This window comes from Nomascus leucogenys, chromosome 16 (genome assembly GCF_006542625.1).
Source record: "Nomascus leucogenys isolate Asia chromosome 16, Asia_NLE_v1, whole genome shotgun sequence".
In the NCBI taxonomy this organism is placed as follows: domain Eukaryota; kingdom Metazoa; phylum Chordata; class Mammalia; order Primates; family Hylobatidae; genus Nomascus; species Nomascus leucogenys.
This window is the reverse complement of record NC_044396.1, coordinates 64,434,031-64,459,986: the sequence shown is the minus strand read 5'-3', so window position 1 is coordinate 64,459,986 and position 25,956 is coordinate 64,434,031. Positions and strand designations below refer to the sequence as shown.

The 25,956-nt window shown below is 36.0% G+C and overlaps 1 protein-coding gene across 2 annotated transcripts in view; it reads left to right on the top strand.

The window, feature by feature from the left end:
• Positions 1-25,956, top strand: part of CSMD3 (CUB and Sushi multiple domains 3) — a 1,213,340-nt gene that overhangs the window by 947,253 nt on the left and 240,131 nt on the right. For both annotated transcript variants that reach the window (XM_030795533.1, XM_003256134.3), the window contains one exon: positions 9,143-9,259. In XM_030795533.1, the coding sequence (XP_030651393.1) occupies positions 9,143-9,259 (117 nt within the window). The remainder of the gene's footprint in view (positions 1-9,142; positions 9,260-25,956) is intronic.

Sequence of the window (25,956 nt, the reverse complement as noted above, 5' to 3'; positions counted from 1 at the left end):
AGAAAGAAACAAACAATAGTAATTTTAATTTTAAAGTCAATACTGGTAATAATAGCTGTCTGAATTTGAATTCATATCACAGAGTTTAAGGGTTAGGAAAGGCTTCTCTTAAAAAATGCTCCATGAGAGATACAGCTTTCAAACATATTCTATACTAGGATTTATGATTTGTGACATTCAATCAGGCTGTATCAATACAGAAGTAATTTACTAGAAATATACTAGCAGTTTTGTAAGGTACAGCAGTTCTTTCAAACTGAAAGAGTCACAGGCCACATCTAGTAAATTATTGATTTAATATACCACATTGCTCTTTTCTGACCTGCAAGAAGTCATCACTTTTAAAAGTTATCTAACTTGCTTTCTGTGAATAATTTATACATTATATAATAATTTTCATTACAGAGTATATTTGATAATAAATTATGCATTACACAAGTGAAGAGACAGATGTGAAATTGCAAGTAGCTTAAGGCTATGTTGCCTGTATTATAATGTCTCTAAGATACCTGAACATTCAAGTAGCATTTCTCCCACATAAATGTTTTGAAATTTCTTCTAATTCACTCAGTGATAAGTTTCTTCTTTTCTTCTTCTTCTCCTCCTCCTCCTCCTTCTTCTTTTCTTCTTCTTTTCTTCTTCTGTCTTGCTCCTTCATCCCACATACATACCCCTGCTCAAAGTGGTGTTTTCAGTGGATGATTAGATACCTTAAAACCTGGTTGTGGTGTGATAGTCTGATTTCTCCAGAAATATCACATCTATCTACTGTATCATTGCATACATAATTCAGGGGTAAAACAAGAATATATGTAATATAGTTGGATCATGGACACATTTTACTTATACAAATGAAATTAAACAAATTCAGCCAAAAGAGAATTTTTTAAAATTAAACAAATAGAAGAATAAAGAACAAGAAAAATAAGAAACTGTGTGAATAAAACTTCACTCACTAAATGAGCATATTCCTTACACTGATAAGATATTAGCATGCGTATTCATCTGTTTGTATTACTATAAAGGAGTACCTGAAACTGGGTAATTTAGGAAGAAAAGAGGTTTAATTGGCTCACATTCTGCAGGCTGTACAGGAAATGTGGTCTGCCATGCTTCTAGTGAGAGTCTCAGAAGGCCTCCAATCACAGTGGAAGGTGAAGGGGGATTAGACACATCACATGGCAAGAGAGGAAGCAAGAGAGAGAGGGGGAAGGTGCTACATGGTTAAACACCCATATCTTGGGAGAACTCACTCACTATCGCAAGGATAGCACCAAGCCATTCATGAGGGATTTGCCCCCATGACCCAAACACCTCCTACCTGGCCCCACCTCCAATATTGAGGATTACATTCCAACATGAGATTTGAAGTGGACAAACATCCAAACACTATCATTCTGCCCCTGGCCCCTCATATCTTATATCCTTCTCACACTGAAAAATACAATCATCCCCTGCTAATAGTTCTCAAAAGTCTTAAATCATTCCAGCATGAAGTCCAAAGTCATAAGTTCCATCTGAGACTCATGCCCTTCCACCCATGAGCCTATAAAATCAAAACAAGTTATTTACTCCCAAGGTGCAATAGTAGTGCAGGCATTGGGTAAACATTCCCATTCCAAAAGTGATAAATTGGCCCAAAGAAAGGGCCAATAGTCTCCACAGAAGTCTGAAACCCAACAGAGCAATCATTAAATCTTAAAGTTCCAAAATAATCTTCTTTCACTCTGTGTCCCACATTCTTGTGTGAGGGGTGGACTCCCAAGGCCTTGGGCAGCCCCGCCTCTATGGCTTTGCAGGGTGCAGCCTATGTGGCTGCTCTCAAAGGTTTGAGTTGAGTGCTTGCAGCTTTTCCAGGCAGAGGTGCAAGCTGCTAGTGCCTCTGCCATTATAGGATCTGGAGGGTGGTGGCCTGCTTCCCACGACTCCATAAGGTAGTGCCTTGGTGGGGACTTTGTGTGGGTTCTACAATCCCACATTTCCCCTTGACATTGCACTAGTAGAGTTTCTCTGTGGGTCTCCAACCCTATAGCAGGCTTCTGCCTGGGCACCCAGGATTTTCTATACATTCTCTGACATCTAGGCAGAAGTTGACAAGCGTCCTTCACACTTGCATTATGAGCATCTGCAGACCTAACACCATGTGGAAACTGCCAAGGATTATGGCTTGCACATTACAGAGCTGTTGCCTGAGCTGTACCTGGACCCCTTTGAGCCAAGGCTGAAGCCAGAGTGGCTGGGATGCAGGGAGCAGCCTCCCAAGGCAGGCAGCAGGACCATGGGCCTGGTACAGGAAACCGTTATTTTTTCCTAAGCCTCTGGGCCTGTGATGATAGAGGCTGCCTGAAAGATCTCTGAAATACCTTCAAAGCCTTTTCCCCATTGTCTTGGATATTAGCACTTGGCTCCCTTTTACTCATTCTAATTTCTCTAGCAAGTGATAGCTCCACAAGCCTGCTTGTATCCCACTCCTGAAAATGCTTTTTTTCTTCCCTGCCACATGGCTAGGCTGTGAATTTTTCAAACTTTTATACTCTACTTTCCTTCTAAATATAAGCTCCAACTTTAAGTCATTTCTTTGCTCCTGTAGCTAATTATAGTGATGTATGATATTTTCTTCTCCATCACTTTGAAAGCCATGAATGTCTGGCCAGTGACACCCCACCTGGGCCTCACTCGGCCACGCTGATGTGTCCCAGCTTGCCTTTGTTATAGTTTGTACCCGCAGTTGGTAGTTCCCTAGCTCTTGTTCTGAACCCAAGAAGGAGGATATTCTGGACATTGAAGGGTGAGGAGGGTGAAGACAAATTTTATTGAGCAACAGAACAGCTCTCAGTGGAGAGGGGATGCAGGAGGTGGTACCCCAATCTCACAGTCAGGCAGTTCTCTCCTCTTTGCATGGCTGGGTCTGGGGCTTTTTATGGCCTCAGAATAGGGGAGGGGAAGGCTGTAGGTACTATTGGAAAAGGCAGCATTCAATTGGTTAAAAGACATTATTTAGAAAGAATCAATTAGGAAAGGGCGGGTGAACAGGAACAGAAGTTCTCACTCTGGGTCGCGGGTTTCATCCAGGACCAGCAGTCTGGTCTTTCAGCCTTCAAGCTGTTTTTTGCTTGAAGGTGGGGTTTCACCAGGGACCCACCCCTATCTTCTTGGGTATTTGGCTGCCTCCTGCCACTCTCAATAGGTTGTTAGAAGTAGCCAGGCCACCTCTTGAATGGTTTGCTGCTTAGAAATTTCTTCTGCCAGATACCCAAAGACATCACTCTTAACTTTAAGTTTGCACAGATCTCTAGGACATGTACTAGGATGTGAACACAATGCAGCCAAATTCTTTGCTAGAGAATGATACAGGTGACCTTTGCTCCAATTCCCAATGACTTCCTCATTTCCATCAGAGACTTTGTCAACTTAGATTTCACTGTCCATATTTCTACCAGCATTTTTGTCATAACCATTTACGTCGTTTCTAAGAAACTCCGAACTTTTCCTTATCTTTCTATCTTCTGAGGCCTCAAAACTCTTTGAACCTTTGCCCATTACCCATTTCTAAAGCCATTTCTACATTTCCAGGTATCCTTATAGTAACACCCCACTCCTTGTGTATTAGTCCATTTTCACACTGCTGATAAAGACATACCCAAGACTGGGCAATTTACAAAGGAAAGAGGTTTATTGGACTTACAGTTCCACATGGCTGGGTAGGCTTCACGATCGTGGTGGAAGGTAAGGAGGAGCAAGTCACATTTTATGTGGATGGCTGCAGGGCTGCAGGCAAAGAGAGAGAGAGAGCTGGTGCACAGGAACACCTCTTTTCAAAATCATCAGATCTTGTGAGACTTATTCCCTATCACGAGAACAGCACGGGAAAGACTTGACCCCATGATTCAGTGACCTCCCACCAGGTTCTTTTTATACCACATGGGAATTTAAGATGAGATTTGGGTGGGGACACAGCCAAACCATATCAGCTTGATAGGAATTTTCTAGTCAAATTTTGCTATCAATTTTTTAGTCTGTTTGTATTACTATAAAGGAATATTCGAGACTAGATTATTTATAAAGAAAATAAATCTAATTGGCTCATGGATTTTCAGGATGTACAAGAAGCATGGCTTCACCATCTGCTTCTGGTGAGGGCCTCAGAAAGCTTGCAATCATTGCAGAAGGCAAAGGGGGAGCAGGTACGTTGCATGGCAAGATAGAGAATGAGAGACAGAATGGGGAGGTGCCATATACCTTTAAATAACCAGATCTCAGGAGAACTCACTCACTATTGCTAGGACAGCCCAAGACATTCATAAGGGATCTGTCCCCATGGCCCAAAGACTTCCCACCAGACCCCACCTCCACATTGGGGATTACATTTCAATATGAGGTTTCGGGGGGGTGGCACCAACATTCAAACTTTATCAGCATGGATTTGCTACTATGAGCTTGGTATTAGACATGGGTTTGCTATTCCCTCAATAGAACCCAGAATCCATATAGAAGTCATATTATAAGCATCTTACCATTGGATATATTTCTAATGTTTAAAGATATATATATTTCATATAGTATTGCCCCCAAATGTAAAGCGCAGTAATCAAGCAAAGAACAAGCAAATTTCCATTGCAGAAAGAAAAAAAATAGGCTTATATGGCTTTATTGAAAGAGGGTGTATCTGGATTCTGTACTAAATTTAAGTAATTTTTTCTGAGATAATTTCAACCAAATGAAATGTTTATGTTATATGCTGACTATGGAACACTATTTTATAGTAGCCTGGTTTTGCAGATATAGTTCATTTAATCATCCAACAGACATTTATGGAGAACCTACTGTGTATAGACACTGTCCTGAGAAGAGAAGAGAAACATGATAAGACTTATGTTTTAGAAAAATTGCTACCAGTGGTATGAACTTGTGGTGATGAGTGGAGCTGAGAGTCAAAGAGCACATGCAGAAATTGTGGGAGTCTGGACTGTGACAGTTACAGAGGCAGAGAAGATAGAGAAGCTGATAAATCAGATAAGGTTGTGAGCAACAAATTGATTCTTTGTTGGACGCCAAGAGTCAGGGGGAGCAAATCTAGAATAATGGCAATTTATAAGTAGGCTAAGTTTGACATTTTCAGTCTCTAAATTATTGGGCTCTATAGGCACACATAAAACACAGTTCTTTGGTACAGCAAAATTATAATTAATTATTATCAATTACATAAACATTAAAATTATTACCAAAAACCCCCCACATTTTAGAATCATCACTTTGGCCTTCTGCAAAGTATGTTCTTAAGGAGGCAAGTCCTGTGAGATATTACATGTAAAAAAGTTTTTCATGGTCAAATAAGTTTGTGAGAAGTAGCATGATATTTCCTAAACCTTACTAAAGTCTCAAGTCCCTCACTCATGTATTTCCAAGACTTAATTAATCATAGAACCATGTCTTCTTAAATTCAAATGTTCTACAAACATGCTATTAAAAATATAGATTTTGGCTGGGCGCGGTGGCTCCCCCCTATAATCCCAGCACTCTAAGAGGCCAAGGCAGATGGATCACCTGAGGTCAGGAGTTCAAGACTGGCCTGGCCAACATGGTAAAACCCCATCTCTACTAATAATACAAAAATTAGCTTGGCGTAGTAGTGCACGGCTGTAATTCCAGCTACTCTGGAAACTGAGGTAGGAGAATCTCTTGAACCTGCAGGTGGAGGTTGCAGCTAGCCAAGATGGTGCCGTTGCACTCCAGCCTGGGCAACAAAAGCAAAACTTGGTCTCAAAAAATAAAAATAAAAATAAATTAAAAAATACAAATATGGATTCATTAACTACATAAGTTATAATCAGGAACAGTGGGTTCTTATGTTTAATGCATTACAAGGAATATAGGCTGTTTAGAGAAACAACAGCCAATTTGACAAAAGATCCACAGGTATATGTGGCATATGTCAAATAGCAAAAATAAGAATAGAATCCAAAGGTCTGACTTGCTTTTATCTTCAATCAGTTGTTAAGAGCCAGAAAGATAAAAGCTGCCCTTTTCTCGATTAGCCAATAAGATGACATTAAAACAGAAAGTAGGAATATAAAAAGCTTCTGGAGACCAATATTAGGAGAATCTGTGAAGTTGGCCTGACTTAATTATTATTCCATTTATATAAATCTTAGGTTCGTGCAAAAGTAATTGCAGTTTTTGCCATCAAAAGTAATGCCCCAAACCGCAATTACTTTTGCACCAACCTAATGTAAAACAAATTACAATAGATATGTATCTCAGAGCATAGTTAATTTTCCCTTATTTATAATAATAACACACTGCATAATTATCACTCACTATAATATTCTGTGTTATTGACTATAAATTAGGCCACGCTGTAGGCACTCATCAGAATAAACATAAAATTATGGTTACAAGTACAAATAACAGAATCTAACATAATATTACCATAAGGACATGTGATTAAATTACAACCTCATAGTATATCTGCAGTTTAAAAGAGCCTTCATATTTCTAAATATGATTTTTAATAAAAGCTGTCCTAAATGTCAATTATATAAAATAAAATATGTAAAACAAATTCTGGCTGTCAGACACATGTTAATGTAGTATGGCACAATGTTCATGACTAAGTCACAGAACTGAACTTGAGTTAGAAGTTTCCATTTCTATCATACTTCCCAAATACAAAAATAAGAGTTTAATAGTTTTTGTCATGTTCATTCAAAGTATTATAATTTTAATTCTGGAGCACCTTAAAATCAGAAAGAAAATTAACATAAGACATACTGCCCATTCTTCAATGATTCTCTCATCAGTAGCATTATCAGTTGAATAAAGTTATCAGTGCTGAAATAAGAATAACACCTGACTGCTCTAATCTCAGACAATAATGAGTGATGAGAGGGATGCATCTTTGGTTATTATAATCACTGTCAATTTGTTGTTTTTTCTAGAGAATTCTAATTTTAGTGTGTTTAATTCTAACTATTTATTACCTTTTTATAGAACATTAAAGAAAAAAGGCAGAATATTCGTCATTGAATGCAATACAATGTACTGTTTGTGTTGTGTGTGTGTGTGTGTTTTAAATATACTATATTGCTGTATTTTAAAACTTTGACCAATAATTAATCACAAATTTTTACTTTTTCAAACTTTCATAACTCTTCTGGAGGTACCTAATTCATCCCTGCATGCAGTGCTCTTTAAAAGGAAAATCAGGCATTAACTTCAATAAATTCCCAGTATAAAACCTACACCTATCTATTTCTAATCTCCTTTTCTTAAGTCACAGAGGTAAGCCACTTCTGATATCTAATGAGAATCACTCCACTTTTGTTCTTGATCTTATTTCTAGGTCAATGCTCCTGATTTTCCTTGTGTAATGATTCCTTCCTTCCCTATTAAATCGACAAAGAACACTCATTCAACTATGTATCTCCAAACTACTTTATACATTTCCCTCCCATTTATAGTCATAATTCTTGTTACTTTTGTATTTGTTTATATACCACTTACTCTTCATCCAACTATAATCTAGCCTCCCCCACTTGCCCCCTCCCCACTCTAGTTCAGGGGTCGGCAAACTTCTTTTGTAAAGGACCAGATACTGTTTTGGGCTTCGCTGGCCACATATATCTTTGTTGAATATTCTTCTGTAGTTTTTGTTTTGTTTGTAACTCTTTAAAAATGTAAAAACCTTTATTGGTCCACAAGCTGGATTTGGCCTACTGGCTATAACTTGCAGAGAGCTGCTCCAGTTGAAACTACTCTATTAATAGCACCAAAAAACCTCTTTTGGTGTTTGAGGGGAATAATAAATTTAGTCTGTCCTTCCTGCAAAACTTCAAAGGAAATCAAACCATCAGCTTTAATACTGATGAAATATGAGTGGCAGTGACAATGGGCTTCCTACTAGCTGTCTGCAACAGGCACAGCCCTACCCTCAGAAGGTGCCCTAAAATACCTACAGTGTAGAAGAGTACACCAGACAGTGTGCTCTGCAAGAAGGATGGCTCCTAATCTGAAGAAAGGTACAAGTTCGTGTCCAGGGCTCACCAATCAGGAAACTCATTCTGATTCCAAGGGTGAAGGAGCAGGGCCAGCTGTCAAGGTGTTAAAAAAAAAAAAAAAATCCCTCTTCATGCAAACTACAGGCCTAGGGCAGAAAAACTCCACTCTTACACTCCAGATTGCCAAGTCAACCCAGACTTCTTTTGCATTTATTAATCACTTTGTAACATTTACCTCTTTGAACAATTGCTTTTCATTGAAATTCTTCTCCCTTGACCCCTAGGATAATAATTTCTCTGTAGCTACCTGCTCTTTATCTAATTTTAAACCTTTGGTGTTTCCCAGAACCTCCTTTTTGCCAATATTTTCTCATTCTACATACTTTTCAGAGTGATCTTATTCACTTAAAATATCAGTTACCATCCATATGTTTTCTATACTAAATCTCCATCTATCTCAGGTCTCTCTTGAGTTCTAGAACTATGAATCCTAATGCATCCCCTATCTTGTGAATAACAGGACCCCCATCCATCTACAGTTTATCAGAAATATTGGTTTCACCCTCATCTTTTTTTTAACATACCACATTGGGCCTGAGGTAGCCAATAAGTCTGCCTCAAGGCACCATCAACAACTTCTGTGATTTCAAAGTAAATTATATATGCAGATATAGATTGATGAGAAAATAGAATACTTAGATGAGTGGGTGAATGTATTTGTACAGCCATCCATGTCTCACACATAATCAGTGTTGAATCTGAGTAGAATTCCAAAGCCTGTCAGCAAGTAAAACAATTTCCTTTGCATATGTATTTTATCATTATTATAAAAAAGATGAATTTCACACTCTTAACACAAATGAAAGCTAGGCCACCATTATTATATTTCTAGATAACACCGTTATAACATTATTATATTACATACTTTGTTTCTGAGAACAGTAAATTTGAATACTTAAAAAGTTTTGTTTGTATACTTTTTTATTTTTTAAATATTTAACACTAGAGGATCTTATTAAAAGATGCAAATAAATTATACACCTTAAATTCCAGTAGCCATGTATTTTTTATATGAAGAAGATAACCATGGTATGAATTTTTTAAAACTTTTTTCTAAAAATGATATTTTCGCCATTTTTTCCTAGCGCCCTGTGGAAGTCGTTCAACAGGTTCAGAAGGCACTGTTCTATCACCAAACTATCCAAAAAATTACAGTGTGGGACATAATTGTGTTTATTCTATAGCAGTTCCAAAGGAGTTTGGTAAGTAAGATTCAACTCATTATGTAGTGTTTCATCCAGACATGCTTTGTTTTTCACTACATGCTATTCAAAAATTTTAAATGAAAATACCTACTATCCATAAAGTATTTTACTATGCAATTCTTTTTAGATAGTGATTTTGTAATAATACAATTTTGAGGTCATCTTACTCAATCTGAATTTACAGTCAAGTACACAGGTGAACAACAATACAAAAATGAAAACAGGATTGTTTTTAATTTTTAAAAATGAGTATATCAGTAACCTTGCAAGTGCCTTCATATTGGAATTTTATAAAATGGGAAATTACCAGAGCATAAAGCCAAGGCTGCTCTGTAAAATATGTATTAAGTCAAATATTGAACTATTACAATAGTAACAAAAGTATTTACAAAACAATCATATCGATTTTATAGTTTATTAACACATTTCCAGAAAGAAGAGTTTTTGGTTTTAAGCATCTAGTTTCTGGGGCAGCAATAAATATAAAAAGACAGCAAAGGACATTTCAGCTCATCTTGTCCACCTGACAATCTGTTCTGCATTGGCACTAAGAAGACAATGTGTCCTTTGCTGCCTTCACATCTTTCTGATCACACGTCTTAGAAGTCACTTATCTGGCTTCTAAAGGTTTTGGTTCTGAGATCCAGCTGGATCTAACCCAGATTAAGCTCTGTTCATGGATGGATAGACAAGGGAAATTTAGAGAGCAGTAAAGTGTGAGAGAGAGGCTGAAAGTTCATAGACTTCTAAAATTTAGATTTACAGCATTGTGTTACATAGTAAAGGATTTGTTATAACTATGAGGAATGTCTGGGCCTGGATGACTCAGTATTTCAGCAGAAGGACATGGATTTTATCATTAGAGATAGTTGGATAACATCTTGACTTAACATTTCTGCTGCTGAGATACAAAATAAGCTGATGCTTCCAGTCCAATTTCTTATAACCAGATACTACCTATATATCCTCCTTTTCATCCTTCTGAAACAAGTCCAAGATCTTCAACTTACTTGAGAGCACTGTCATCAGAAATGAAGTACTAAACCTTTTATTTTAACATTGAAATAGAGTGATGATGCCAGCATTAGCAAAGTGTCTGTTTTTGTACTCTACAAAGTATTTCTTTCCCCTAACATATTGATCAGTTGAATCAAAGGTGAGCTCTTTGATAGTGAAGAGAACGACAGTTTAGAAAGAAAAATATCATTCACTTAGTTGTGTTTATTTTTTGCCTTTTGAGTCCTTCCTTTGCTAGAGAGTTTTATGCTCCCCAGATGCAAAAAATGTTACATGGTTGCTGACAGAATCCTAACAATGATTATCCAGAAAACTTCATGGCTCTCTGAGTCCTCTTCAGAAGCCATTAATTTATCCTATTATACTCTGTTCTTGGGATGCCATGTGGCCAAAGGAATGAGAGAGGAAAATTAGCCATTTAGTGTCCTGACAAATAGACATGCTGGTCATCCTGGAGATGTATTACTGTAGCCTATGTATGCTCAAAAAGAGAAAGAAAAAGTACTAATTGAAATAAAAGTAAATTAACAGATTCCTAAAGAATGAAATCTATAGTTTAGTAGGGTTAATATAAGTTGAATTTAATCCTCTTAATATAAAAAAACTGCTACGTTGAGCCAATAATAGTTGGTTTTTAAAACTTTTTTAAAATGAATCTTCTTGTTTTTTTGTGGACAAAACAAAATACTTTGATTTATTAGTAAAAAACTAATTTTATTTTACAAATGTTGCATCATTCTTCATTTTAAGTTACATATATATTTAAGCACCTATATTCTAATTACAGCCTTGTCACATGTTAGCTATCTGCCTTTGGACAAGTTACATAATCTCTTTGAGACTGCCTCTTTATTTGTAAATTTGGTATCATTTTGTTTGTAGATTAGAGATGTGAGCAGTAAATAAGAGAGATATATATACATGTGAAGTACGTCTAACATGCTTCATGCTTAATATCATTGGGTTAACGAATGCCAGCTTTCAAGTCAGATTTCTGGGTTCAGGCTCAACTTAACTTACTTGCTATTTTCATTAGACAAGTCACATTGTCAGCCTGAACCTTACACATATCTAAAGTAGCAATGATAAATACCTACCTTATATGGTTATTTTATAATAATTTGATGTATGTGAGTGATTGGCATAATAACATAGTAAGTCACATGCATACACAAGTACACATATACACATTCTTCTCTATGTTCACATTCATATAAAACATCCCCTATCCCCTCTTCCACCCCAGAAAAAGGTTAAATTAAATGACCTACATTATTGGATTGAACTAAGGTCTTAAAAATAGCATGGTTAAAATAAAACAATTATTTGTGTTATTTAGTTAAAGCATGAAAACAAATATTTTGGGTTTTATATCCCAGTGACTATTCAATCATCTAATGATCCCGTACAATTTTCTGGGAGTAGGATAGTGGAAGTAAACAAATACTGACCGTTGACTTCTTCCTATTACCTTCCTTTACCTCTTTGATGAGAGATGGTCAAGCAGTAGTTACTCGATCTCTACAAATCAGATTTCTATTTTGCTTCTGCTTCCTCTCATTCTCACTTTGCCATAACTTTTTTCTGTTGCCACATTGAGCTATATTTATTACTTTTCAGTATTACTTCATCACATATCATTTCTCACATTTTTTTCTTTTTCTGTCATTTATCCCAAATTATAATCATTCCTTCTATATCTTTTATATGCAGATGCTCTTAGAACATGACTTTTACGTCGTTTAGCACAGGGGTTCCTACCCCCTGGGCCATGGACTGGTACTGGTCCTTGGTCTGTTAAGAACTGGGCCGCACAGCAGGAAGTGAGTGGCAGGTGAGCTATCATTACTGCCTGAGCTCCACCTCCTGTCAGATAAGCTGTGGCGTTAGATTCCCATAGGAGTGCAAACCCTGTTGTGAACTGTACATGTGAGGGATCTAGGTTGTGCACTCCTTATCAGAACCTAACTAATGCCTGATGGTCTGAAGTGGATCATTCTGAAACCATCCCATGGAAAGATTGTCTTTCACAAAACCTGTCCCTCGTGCCAGAAAGGTTGGGAACCACTGATTTAGCACAATGTCTGTCAAATACACTCAGTGCATTCATTGGATTGCATTTTACATAGGGGTTAAGGCTCTAACATCCTTATGTAAAAAGAAAATCACATATAACCAACATTACACATGAAAATAAATTAAATCACCCATGAAAGATCATCTACATGATTTTACATATGCCATATTTTCTCTGAAATAGTCTAACAGAACATTTTTATTCCTTCAAGGTAAGAACAGATGACAGTATTTTCAAATAATTCCACATGAGCTACTTGTGTTTCTTACAGGTCATGTGGTACCAAATTACTTTTTTTTCTTTTTTTTTTTTGCCTGGTGTAGAATTAAATGCCTGTAAGTTATTTTTGCCATTACTTTTAATGGCAAAAACCACAATTACTTTTACACCAACCTAATAAATATGCGCATAATATTACTCCGTTTTACTGGTTGATTGAGTAATACTCTTTGTCAGTCAATTGCCATCTTTAGTTTTTATAAATAAGACAAATGTCAATTCATAATGTTTTCATGAGCATCACTGAATTTCATTTGAATTCAGGTATTGGGGTCAGATTTTGGCAATATTCATCCTGCAAGATTCTACTTGTTTTATTATTCTCAGAAAAATAACAGTTCTGGATCAATTGGATAGCATTAATATTTTACTCTCCTTATTCTACATATAAGACTAATACATTTGGCTTTTTGGATTTAAAAAATCCTACTTATCTATCAATAAAATATATTTAATTTTTCTTCATTTTTCAATGTTTAATCACCAGTTGCTTTTTCTTATTGTTTAGTTGCTTAAGACTTTATGAATTATGTTTAAGTGTCAGAAACACGGAAGACCAATTTTATTTTACTTTTCATTTGGTATAGGTAACATGCTTTGGAATGTAATAGAACTGTTAACATTGTCAGAGGGAAATTTTTTTGTTAATATGTATTATACTTATACCTAGAGTATAGGAGTCCAAACAAGATTTCAGAGAGGGAGGAACTAGTAAAATTTGGGAATAAATGTGTAGTTGCTATCTCAACAATCCTGGCTGAGAAGAAACATAAATCTGTAGGATTACAGTCAAAGTAGAGTATAAATCAGCAGATAATGTTTGGTTTTTGTTTATTTTCTCTTACTCCAGCAGATACTGGAGTAAGATATTTTAAAGCCCAAAGAGAAAGACACAGTAGAGAAGACAAAGCTGAAGATATGAGGTGGATCAATTGGCAAACAAACAAACAAAAAAAATACTTTAGGCAATTGGAGGAGATGAAATTTTAAAAACAGACGGGAGACCTCTTTATAATTCAGAAGAAATAATTTGCAATTAGCAACAAAATATCTGGATTAATTTCACATGAAATATTGAAATATTTACATGAAATATTGTTGGAATTATCATTCCTTCCTATTCTCCCACCTCCATCTCTCTTCAATTGTCCTCTTCTTACTTTCTAGGAATTCTCTGTAAAAGAGGATGTGTTCATGTCCTAAGGCTACTATAACAAAGTATCACAGGCTTAGTGGCTTAATTTTATTCTCTCACAGTTCTAGAGGCTGGATGCCTGAAATCAATGTGTCAGTAATGCCACACTTCCTCTGTCAGCTCTAGAGAAGCATCCTTCATTGCTTCTTCCTAGTTTCTGGTGACTCCCAGCAAGCCTTGAGGTTCCTGGGCTTATAGCTGATTTACTCCAATCTCTGGCGCCATCTTCACAAGACCGTTTCTCCTATCTGTCTGTTTCTGTGTGTCTGTTTTTTCTTGCTCTTATAATGACACCACCTATTGGATTTAGGGCCCACTCTACCCCAATATGATATCATCTTGATCCTTAACTAATCACATCTGCAAAAACCCTGTTTCCAGATATGATGACATTCCAGGCTTCTTGGTGAACATAAATTTTGGGGAACACTATCTATACAGGGCAAACTATATATATATAATTTTATGTAGAAAATCTTAATATAAGTTGCTGTATAAAGCATGCATCAGCTGTGTCGACTGCAAACTGACATTCACATTTCTTGGAAAATTCCAACATGTAAAACATCCTGAGGATATCCAGTATAGTCGATGGTGACTTAATTTCATGTTTAGCATTCCAGATAGCTCTACCTCCCAGAAGACACACCCTGAAGGCATATTCGTTAGTCTACAGAACTTATTCTTTCCCAAGACTAGTTTTCACACTTGGTATGTTCAAAATGGGCATAAAAACCTTACATTTGCCCCAGTAATCTACCTTCTCACCTATCTTTTATTATTGGCACAGTCTGTTGGTTGTATGTTTCAAATTTATGAATCCCTAAATCATCTGAAGTAATTGTCAATCTAGTCTACTATGTGCAAATGGCTCACAGAGTTACCAAACCTTTTGCATATTGCTGTAGGAGAGGCTTTTTAAAAAAGTAGCTGCCACTACCTCGAACTTCTTTTCTACTTTAATGTATTTTGTTTATTTCTTATTCACAATCACTGTCTTTCTTATTTCTCACTGAAGTATTTTTATTCCAGTTAATCTAGAAACATCTTTCCTTAGGCTATTACTCACATTATAAGATTATAATTTTTTAAAAAATATAGCTTTATTATAGTATTATGTTAAAAACAGTGATAAGTAGCAACTATTTCATTAATTCTTATTATATTCACTAAATGTATTTTATTTTGGGCTGATAGACTTAGGTAATTACATAGTGGTTATTAAGTGTGATTTGTTTTTGCAATATCACATCTTTCACATTTCTGCATAAATTGTTAACCTGTAAACAGTAATCTGAGAATTTAGGTCCTCTTGTAATTTGGAAGAAAAAAGTAAAACAATGGATTAAAAATAAGATGCATACATACTATCTCTAAATGTATACATATATGTTTTTCCGTTGGGCTTCTGGACTTTTAAATACATGCTAATGTAGTTTTGACTTGGATATGTAAAATTAACTAATTATTCTCATCTTTTATGTTAAAAATAATAGCAGTTCATTTTGTGTATATTTTTCCTTAAAATTCAGACATATATTTGACCATTTGCTCTTTGATCTTATGTCTGTGAGGTTTTTTTAATGATTCAGCAACACAGTCTATGTTGTGGTTACCTCTTTTTATGCTTAATTCAATCATTTATTGCCACCAATTTTCTCTATATTTTAGGGACAGTTTGTTTTTAGATTACTTTCGTTTGCTCGTTCAATCAGTAAACCATTTTATTGGCATTTTATTTTCCCCAGTATGAAATTTTCAGTAATGAATGAATACTTAAGAAGATCAATAAAGGCTTTTATATATTTTTTACTTAAAGTATATGACACTTCACTTTTTAACAGTACAATTGCATCAAAACCAATTATTACTCTTTTCTAAATACTGAATTTATCTAACAATGACAAATATTCACAATATGTGTGTTTATTCAAAACTTGCATTTACTATTTGTCATTACTTTTTAGATTTGGAGCAATCGAAAAGAAAAGGGAATTCTTTTTTTTTTTTTTTTTTTTTGAGATGGTGTCTCCCTCTGCTTCCCAGGCTGCAGTGCAGTGGTGCTATCTCGGCTCACTGCAACCTCTGCCTCCTGGGTTCAAGTGATTCTCCTGCCTCAGCCTCCCAAGTGGCTGGGATTATAAGTGCCCACCACCACATCCAGCTAATTTTTGTATTTTTAGTAGAGATGAGGTTTCACCATGTTGGCCAGGCTGGTCTCAAACTCCTGACCTCAGGTGATCTACTCACCTGGGCCTTCCAACATGCTGGGATTACAGGTGTGAACCGCCGCACCTGGCCTCTTTTTTTTCTAACTGATGGTTGTTTTAATGTAAATAAGCAGAAATTAGTATGTTATTTGTGTGCCTATAAGAAAGGAAACCCCTATTTTTTTAAGCCTATCATTTTAGAGAAGGGAAATATGATTATCATGTGTGCTTATGATTATATTATTTAATTTGGAGGGTATAATTTATATAGTTAGATCTCAAGCCATGGCTTGGCCATTTGGTTGAACATGATCTACCTCCCACCCCACCTGCATTTCAAAGACTGTTGAAAACCCATGGGTAGCGAGGTAAGGCTGTGGGCCACAGTATTCTATCCCATAAAAGGCAAAGGCTGAGAGGCTGTTAAAACAGGCACTAAACAGAACATATGATTCAAATCAGTGATAATAGAATATTTACTATCTGATAATTGGATGGAATCAGTAATTTCAATAGTATTGATTATGAGGCCTTTAATATGTGAGACGACAGAATAAAAGTTGCAGTAATTCACCACGAGGGGGCGTTAATTTTTTCCAGGCTTAAAAGCAGCTAAAATAGGCTACTAAATGGAGAAATAGTGGGGATAATCACCCCTTCTCTAAATAATTTTTCTATAATGGGTTTTAATGTTTAAAGGCCCTATGTTATTTTACACTGGGCTATATTAACTAACTTTTAACTGAAGATAAAAGTCCATAGAGTCCTAATTTGTCAAGCCTATTGTAAGTGCCAAAGACTTTATTTAATTTTACTACCTTTTTGGTCAGAGCTTCTGTGACCACTGTGGGATATTTAGGTAAGGCAATAATGCTGATGATTAAAATGAGGCATACTTCTTTGTTCACCATTTTATATTTCATATCTCCTTTAGATTATAGGGTGTGCCTTATTGAAATTTAGTGGGATCCCCAGGAATAACTATCTGAGCCTCTGTATAGATTAAGGTCATGAAGGTTTGCTAAGTGGTGCATCTCAGTAGATGTTGCACTTAATTTAGAACCCATATTGTAGAGACACAAAAACCAATCAGAGACATTTCATATTTTTACTTTATAAGTTTTTGTGTAAATTTTGGGTTTCCAGTTGGGTCAAATTGTGGATCTTTCTCTTTTAATTTTGTATTTCTTCAACCTGTATGTAGTTTATTGTTGTTTTCATTTTTGCTTTAAGGGTTACTATATGTAACTTCAGAGGAGGGAAGGTCTCCTTACCCTACTTATATTATTAATCATAATTATTTCATAATTAATAAATTTCTTCCTCCAAAGCATCTCAAATTAGTAACTTCAAGGTTAGAAACAATGGTTGCTTTATAAGGTTTAAGAACTCTGGGTTTATTTTAAGTTTTCATCAACTCATTAGTTGTCCCACATAGGTGCCATGTGTTTTCCTCTAAAGCCTGAGGATTAGATTCTTTGTTACAACAGAGACCTGGATAGCAATATCAGCAAAGGCAATTTTTTTTTTTTTTTTTTTTTTTTTTTTTTTTTTTTGAGACAGAGTCTTGCTCTGTCTCCCAGGCTGAAGTGCAATGGCAAGATCTCGGGTCACTGCAAGCTCCACCTCCTGGGTTCACTCCATTCTTCTGCCTCAGCCTCCTGAGTAGCTGGGACTACAGGCGCCTGCCACCACGCCCACCTAATTTTTTTTGTATTTTTAGTAGAGATGAGGTTTTACCGTCAGGATGGTCTCGATCTCCTGACCTCGTGATCTGCCCGCCTCGGCCTCCTAAAGTGCTGGGATTACAGTCGTGAGCCACCTCGCCCAGGCAGCAAAGGCATTTTATAGGGTCTTAGTGAGTCATCTGCTTTTAGGAGTTTAGAACTCAACACACCATGTGGTAGCTCTTCTTTCCGACAATCCACCACCCAATGAGCCCATATATTGCACAGGGTATCAATATTTTCCCTGGGTCTTCTCTAGAAAAGGGGCCAGTGACTGCTTGACACACACAGCCAATAGCCACAAAGTAAGAGTTGTTTCTCTGAACTTAGCATTAGTCACAGTTTATGCTAGAATCAAGATATGTGATTCATTATAAAGTACACAGATAAGTCCAGGCTACAACATACAACTGAGGGTCACTTTGATGAGGACCCAACCCTTGGTTCTGAATGCCAGTTATTAAAAGATCTGATGTAGATTGATTAAATCTGTGATAACTTGGAAAAACTCAGAAAATGCTGCACAAAGCAGCAGAGCTCTAAGTGCAAGTTTGCCAGCAGACGGCAGAGGCAGTTACCAAGAGAAAACAAGAGAAGAAAGACCTCTAGTGGTTGTAGTCATCACTTAGACATCTTCCTCATTGTATTCATTGTTGTGGTCACTCTGCAGTTGGTTTGGATTTCTTTTTTTTTTTTTTCTTTTTATTTTTTTTGAGACGGAGTCTCACTCTGTTGCCCAGGCTGGATTGCAGTGGCATGATCTCGGCTCACTGCAACTTCTGCCTCTTGGGTTCAAGTGATTCTCCTGTCTCAGCCTCCTGAGTAGCTGGGATTACAGGCACGTGCCACCACACCCAGCTAATTTTTGTATTTTTAGTAGAGATGAGGTTTTTCCACATTGATCAGGCTAGTCTTGAACTCCTGACCTTGTGATCTGCCCCCCTTGGCCTCCCAAAATGCTGGGATTACAGGTGGGAGCCACCGCGCCCAGCCCTGGTTTGGATTTCAAGACTGATACCACACAAGCACAAGGAAGTATGAAAAGCCATGTTACTCACAAAATGAGACTTTCTAGGGAGAGCAAGGCAAACTGCCAAGCAGTTTCAAAATGCATGAGAGAGCAGAGAAAAGAGACTGACTGTGCAGTTTTATTGTGATTATGGAGTAGCAGTAGAGTGAGAGTTTCTGTGTGCAGGTGAGTGCTTGCATGATTTAAACTTACCACTGGTAGCAAAGAGGCAGCACTTGGGTGACCTAATCAGCTTGCCCAGATATGAGGCAGAGGGGAAGAAGGAGTGGTGGGGCTTGAACTTTGTCAACAGCTAAACATTAAAAATGATTTTACATGTTTTAATATAAGCTGTAACTTATATATGTGTATCATATATCATATATATGTCATATATATCTTTCTGTTATTATATTATCTTTCCATTTTAAGCAAAATTATTTCCTTTCAACTTGCAAGAATTTCACTGTAATATGCTCCAGAATGGGATTAGCTGAATTTTCAAAATAACTGTCAAATAATTGATTAGATTCATATGGTTATCTATTCATGTTCATTGTGTATAAATGCCAATGTTTATGTTTCATATTTCTGCTGTTGTAAGGCAGTTATAGAAAATAAGTTATGCTTAATAATTCAGAAGAAAGCTGAAAAATATAGTGCAGGAACATGAAGCTAGACATTTTACAACAATTGTTTAAACAGTGGTTATGACGTTTCAATGTATTAGTACTTTCCCCATTTATGGTTGTTTTTAGTTTTTGCTTCATTTTACCAATATGATAAGTTCCGCAGTTGTCCTGTTAGGCTATTTAATACCAGGTGGCATAAAGCTGCCGAAGATTATTTTGACATGAGGTTCAAAGTCATAAAGTCAATGATGGTAACAATTGTAAACTGATTGAAGAGAAGATTGAGCGGTTACTGCGGAATAGTGGGAAACAAGGTGAACTGGGGATCCAAAGGTCTGGATTGCAGTCGTTTGCCTCTAATTGGCCATGTGACTTTGAGCAAATTACTTAAGCTTTCTGGTCCTCATTTTCTTGATGTATAAAATAAAAACTTTTGTCCCCAAGGGACTTCTTAGTTTAAGAAATAGGTGAAATCTACTTTTGAATTTAAAGAGTATGCTACTGGAAGCTAGAGAATTAAAGTATAGGAAAGTTTCACCAAAAATCTGCTTACAGAAGTACATGGATTCATGTAATTTCATTAAATTCCAAAGATAACTATAAATTTAACCTAAATTCTGAATCTTTTATTTTTCTGCAAAAGTAAGGTAAGTTATATAACAATGGCATGCTATGTTCTTCTCTGTTATTTTCTTTCTTCTTTTCCCTTTTTTAATGCATCAGAATATCCATGATGGTCATTTTTAACTTTCTCACTCTTGTCATTAAAGTGTAATAAATACCTCCAAGAGAACTTTGCATTTTTCAATTCATTACAAATGCTAGAAAATTGACTTTCTACTTTGTTTCCCTACTGGTATTTAGGTACAGAATAATTTCTTGAATGAGCCTGAATATTCATATAGAAAGTAAACATTTCTTGCAAAGTTTCACTATAAAATTGTTGGTCTTCTCTTTAAGACGTTGATATGGGAAAATATTTGAAATAATAAAAAGAAAAAAGTTATACATATATATTAATATAGATGCATTACTTTTTCTGGAAAACTTTTTATGGAGAAGTCATTACATACAGCCTTTTCTAGTATTTCATTATTCTGTCGTGCAGAATCACATTTGTAATATTTCATACCATGACAGATTAAAGCTAGAAGATAAATGATTTATAAAAGCACACAGCATGCCACAGGCGGAGTCTTTTGTAAACAAGGAATGGTCATCATTTTTGACACTATCTCACTGATGTTTTAGGATAGTATAATGATCTCTAATTGTTTAACACTGCAATGCAGTGCTGATTTTAATTAAAATACACGTTTGGTGTTTTTTCTGTTTTGGTGACTTATATGATTTAATTACCTACTTTAGGCTTAACAAAGGCTAACATTTGCATTTTGAAATAATGTATTTGAAAACTCAATAAATTATATTTCAAATAGGTTAGAAGATTGATAGTGCTTATTTTGTGCTTGGTATACAGACACATGGTGCACATCACACACTAAAAATCTGTGATTCCAGTCTCTGAGTTACAGGGATTTGAATAGTATTCTCTTATAGCTTATATAAACCCTTAACATTTCAACCTAGTGGCTTTTGCTGAGAAGCGGAAACTCGAACAGAGATATAACTGGAATATTTTCCAAATTCACTGAAGCTGTGTTTTATACTAAAATACCAGACTAACTATCAAAATTTCATCTATTATACTGCTTATTGTAGCAACATTTTATATAACAAATGTTTTTCAATCTTCTATAATGTTTATTTTATTGTAACAGACTTTGCCCATTAAAATTCAAATTAAAATCTTTCATTCAATGTTGATAACATAAATGAGATCAATATCTGGACAGAGATAATATGGGATGGTGGGTGCAGTGGTGAAATAAAATCCATGCCTTCTTGAAGGTAGTTTAATTCTATAACATTTAAAACACAGTATGGACTAAATAAAACTCAGCTGTAGATTGAATTTGATTTTCAATCTAGTATGTTTGCTGTTCTTAGTGTAGGGGTATGGAAACTTCATGCTGCTTTCTCTTTTACTTAACCCCTTTGCTTCTCCTTACTATCTCTAAATTTGTAGAAATATGCTATAAATAATTCAAACCTCATTGTAGGTAAAGATCTATTGCTTGTAAGTGGCAATTATTAGCTAATTTGCTGAATTATTTATTTAAATTGTGTGTATACACCCAGCCTTGAGCTAGAATCTGAATGTTCAGGTTATGTAAACAATGGTTCCTGCCCTCTAGGAGATCACAGGAAAAGGAATTAGAAAATTAAACAGTGTATTCAGGAAGAATGTGGAAACTGCTATAAACTATGATGTGGGAAACTACAGTGTGTAAGCATGCTATGGGAAAACAGAGGAGGAACACCTAAGGCAGGCTAGTGGCTGATTTGAGAAATGGGGATAACCGTGACAGAAACATTTATCTGATGAGATGGCACATGACCTAAGTCTTAATGAATGTGTAATTGTTAGCTGGAGAAGGACATTCCAGCCAAAAAGAACAACACAAGGAAAGATGTAGAGATATGGCATATGTTTTCTGAAAGGGACTATATATTTTTATCTCTAGTTGAAGAGCAAAGTACTAGTCAGGAGCTAATACGCTTGAAACTGGTAAAGAAGGCAGAGACCAGATTATGAAGTGCCTTGTATGCCATGTTAAATCAATTCGGCAAATGCTTATTGCGTTCTCACTTTGCTTCAGAGAACTATTTGCTAGGCTGAGGCTACTTAATGCCCAATGAAATAGGAATGCTTAATTGTTCTTGTTAGTATATTGTCTAATTGAGTAGTCAGATAACCCAGGGATGATATTCACCTGGTACTTACGGGTACAACAATTTTCAGTTGTTAGAATTTTGAAACATTTACATGTACTGACAAATAGCCACTTCTCCAATCTCTAAAATTGCTCCATAATTCTCTGGCCACTGCCCCAGCCTAGTAACACTTTTGACTCTTCTGTACCCGTGTCATACTGATTAAATATTTTGAGAATTACCTTGTAAACATAATTGAATAACCCCCCCACACACACACAACACACACACAATTATGAGCACAAATTTGGCTAGTGAGCATGAAGGGTGAGGGGAAAAAAACAAAGTATAATGAGAAAGAATAACAGGAGGATCAAATTTAGATTAGGGAGATGAGTGAAGACTGCAGTATGCTGAAAATCGAAGGATGAGAAGGAGGTTGAAATGTATCTCCTGTACCATAGTAACTAATTAAGCTATTTTGCAGGGGATTAACAAAGCCCATTGGACATTTTAATTAATATTATTTGTGGCAGGGAGAGAGTGGTTGTTTCAGAGGTATGGATGAGAAACAATGAAGGGATTAATTTAGGCAGTGGAGAAGGGAGGAAACATTCATTGTAGAAGATAGTAGGGATGAGTGAAATCTGTGTATGTGTCTGAGTATGTGTGTATGTCAATATTCTAGTGTAATTCATGGTCTCTAATGATGGCAGTAGACACATGAGTAGAAAGGAGCAAGTGATATTACAAAGACCATGAGAACTGCAGTCAAAGCCCTTCCTGATGTCTGGACTTGAGATACGAATTCAGTGTCCAGTCACCAGCTTTGCAGTTTCAGAAATTCAGTGTTGTCAGCTATCTCAGAAAGTATTCACACTTCAGGAGACAGGTTCACATTGTTTTCCACTCATCAAACCCAAAGGGACTGCTTTATAAATCACAATACCAATTTCCAACATTTTTGTGAGAGAATATCTGGCAAGCTTGGCAGTCTTGGCGTTTTGCCTAGAACCCTTCATGTTGGTGGAAATAGCTACTCCTTGGACAAAAGCATATAATTATTTTAAAAATTATAGTCACAAGTTTATTGACATTTAAGGATATCAGGAAGTAGTGTGATGTACTAATGAAAAGTTTATATCAAACTACTACAGCTGGAAGAAATGTTCTTCTCTACTCTAGAGACATTTCTTTATTTAGAATTCACTAAAACAACTTTACCCAAGATTTTGGGAGGGTAAACTAACATAGCGGGGTGAGAGGACAGGGACATAAAGTCCAGCAAAATTTGGAAACACGGGGTTTAAAAAATTTGAAAGATTTTAGGCTTATTTTCTCTAAGGATGCTAAGTGTCTTTAATAAACCAATATGGATATTTTCTCTCTCTCTCTCTCTCTCTCTCTCTCTCTCTCTGTGTGTGTGTGGGGTGTGTGTGTGTGTGTGTGTGTGTGTGTGTATGTATTTGAAGGGGAGTCTCTTTACAAAGTTGTAGCTCAATGAAAATATTGCGCTAATGTGTCATCTCTTTGTGATCAAAGATTGTATTTTTTTATTGAAAAAATAAAAGAGCTTGACAATTTTTTGCACATTAAAACAAATCTCAGTATGTATTTACTGAAAATGCAAACAATTGAATTAATCAATGAATTAAGTAATCCTTTATCCTGGGTGAGGAGGACATTTTCTATATTTTTTCCAGATACTTATTTACCATATTTATTTACCAAGGTATTAGCTTAATCATTAACCAAATGTTTGCTTAGTTGATCACTCCTCCATTCTTGGGAAAAATCTGGGTAAGCATCAGTCTTGACACAGTCCTAAGCATTTAGACATTCATATGCAGCTGGGAGAAGCTAGTCCAGGAGTTATCTTACAGCCAAGATAAGGAGTATGGAGCCACAAACTCTGGACTGACACTTGGAGATTAGAAAGGAATGAGGAGGCCTAAATGCTTCATTTTAGCCTCTTCCCAGTTCCTCTTCACCTATTCCCTGCTCCTAAATTCCTCAACTTTACTCTGGCCTGGCATTCTCTACATTTTAGACATTTAGATAAAACTCTGGATAAGATGAGAAATTACATTTCTTGAACATTTAAATTTGTGATATGAGAATTGTATCATTTCATATAAGAGCTTTAAAAGACATTTCTCCATAGAATTAACTGAAATACCAGTCTGCAGGAAATATGGGTCACAGAGCATGCTGTAGGATTCTAGTAGCATTATACCTTTTAAGAATTCAGTTTAGACTGTAAATTCTCAATAAAATTGTACAGGCTTACTATTTCTGAACAATCCAGTTCTCTGACTCACCTGTGAATTGTCTTCACTCCATTCCCCTTGCAGGGAAACTTCTATCTAGGGTGTTGGTGGTACAAAATAAATAGGGCAGAGGAAAAACTCCATCTGACTAGCCAAGCATATGTCCAATTATTTTCAATATTAATGCCCACACCTCCCCTTTGAAGCTTGAATTTGACTGTGTCTTCTCTTCTGTTACTTCTAAAATGAGGTAGGTGCACTAGAATTAGAATCCTATCCGAAGAAGGATGCAAAGTCCAAGGTTCTGTGGGTAGAGGGAGAAAACATTAAAGAATACACATAATATTATCTCATGACATATAAATCAGTTTTGTAAAAGAGATTTATATTTGAATTTTAATTTGGCCTATAATTTCTCAGGAACACATCCATTTTATAATTCATATTTGACTGATAAGTTAATGTTTGTATTCTTTATCTTTAATAGCTCTTTTGGGTTTCTTTGCATCATGTTTGAGTTTGTAATCATATTTCATGAGGGTTTGGGTCTAGGCATGTTTGTTCAAACCTAAAACATGTACCCTACAGTAAAAGGACAAAATTTGCAGCTATATAATCTAGCTTTCAGTATTAGTTATATACCTTATGTGTAATCTCATGTAAGTTATTTATTCTTTCTGACATCTCATCTATAAAAAAGAGATAATTATATCTGTCCCACCCTAAACCATAACATTTTTGTAAGTATCAACAAGAAATGTAATAGTTATAGCTTTTTAATATTTTGTTTTCTTGTTGGTTAATTTTAAGAAATATGACATTTTAGAAATATGATTTTAAGTATATTTTGTACTACTTTTTTTTGTTTTTTAATTATACTTTAGGGTTTTAGGGTACATGTGCACAATGTGCAGGTTTGTTACATATGTATCCATGTGCCATGTTGATTTCCTGCACCCATTAACTCGTCATTTAGCATTAGGTGTATCTCCTAATGCTGTCCCTCCCCCCTCCCCCCACCCCACAACAGTCCCCGGAGTGTGATGTTCCCCTTCCTGTGTCCATGAGTTCTCATTGTTCAATTCCCACCTATGAGTGAGAACATGCGGTGTTTGGTTTTTTGTCCTTGCGATAGTTTACTGAGAATGATGTTTTCCAGTTTCATCCATGTCCCTACAAAGGACATGAACTCATCATTTTTTATGGCTGCATAGTATTCCATGGTGTATATGTGCCACATTTTCTTAATCCAGTCTATTGTTGTTGGACATTTGGGTTGGTTCCAACTCTTTGCTATTGTGAATAGTGCCACAATAAATATACGTGTGCATGTGTCTTTATAGCAGCATGATTTATAGTCCTTTGGGTATATACCCAGTAATGGGATGGCTGGGTCAAATGGTATTTCTAGTTCTAGATCCCTGAGGAGTCGCCACACTGACTTCCACAATGGTTGAACTAGTTTACAGTCCCACCAACAGTGTAAAAGTGTTCCTATTT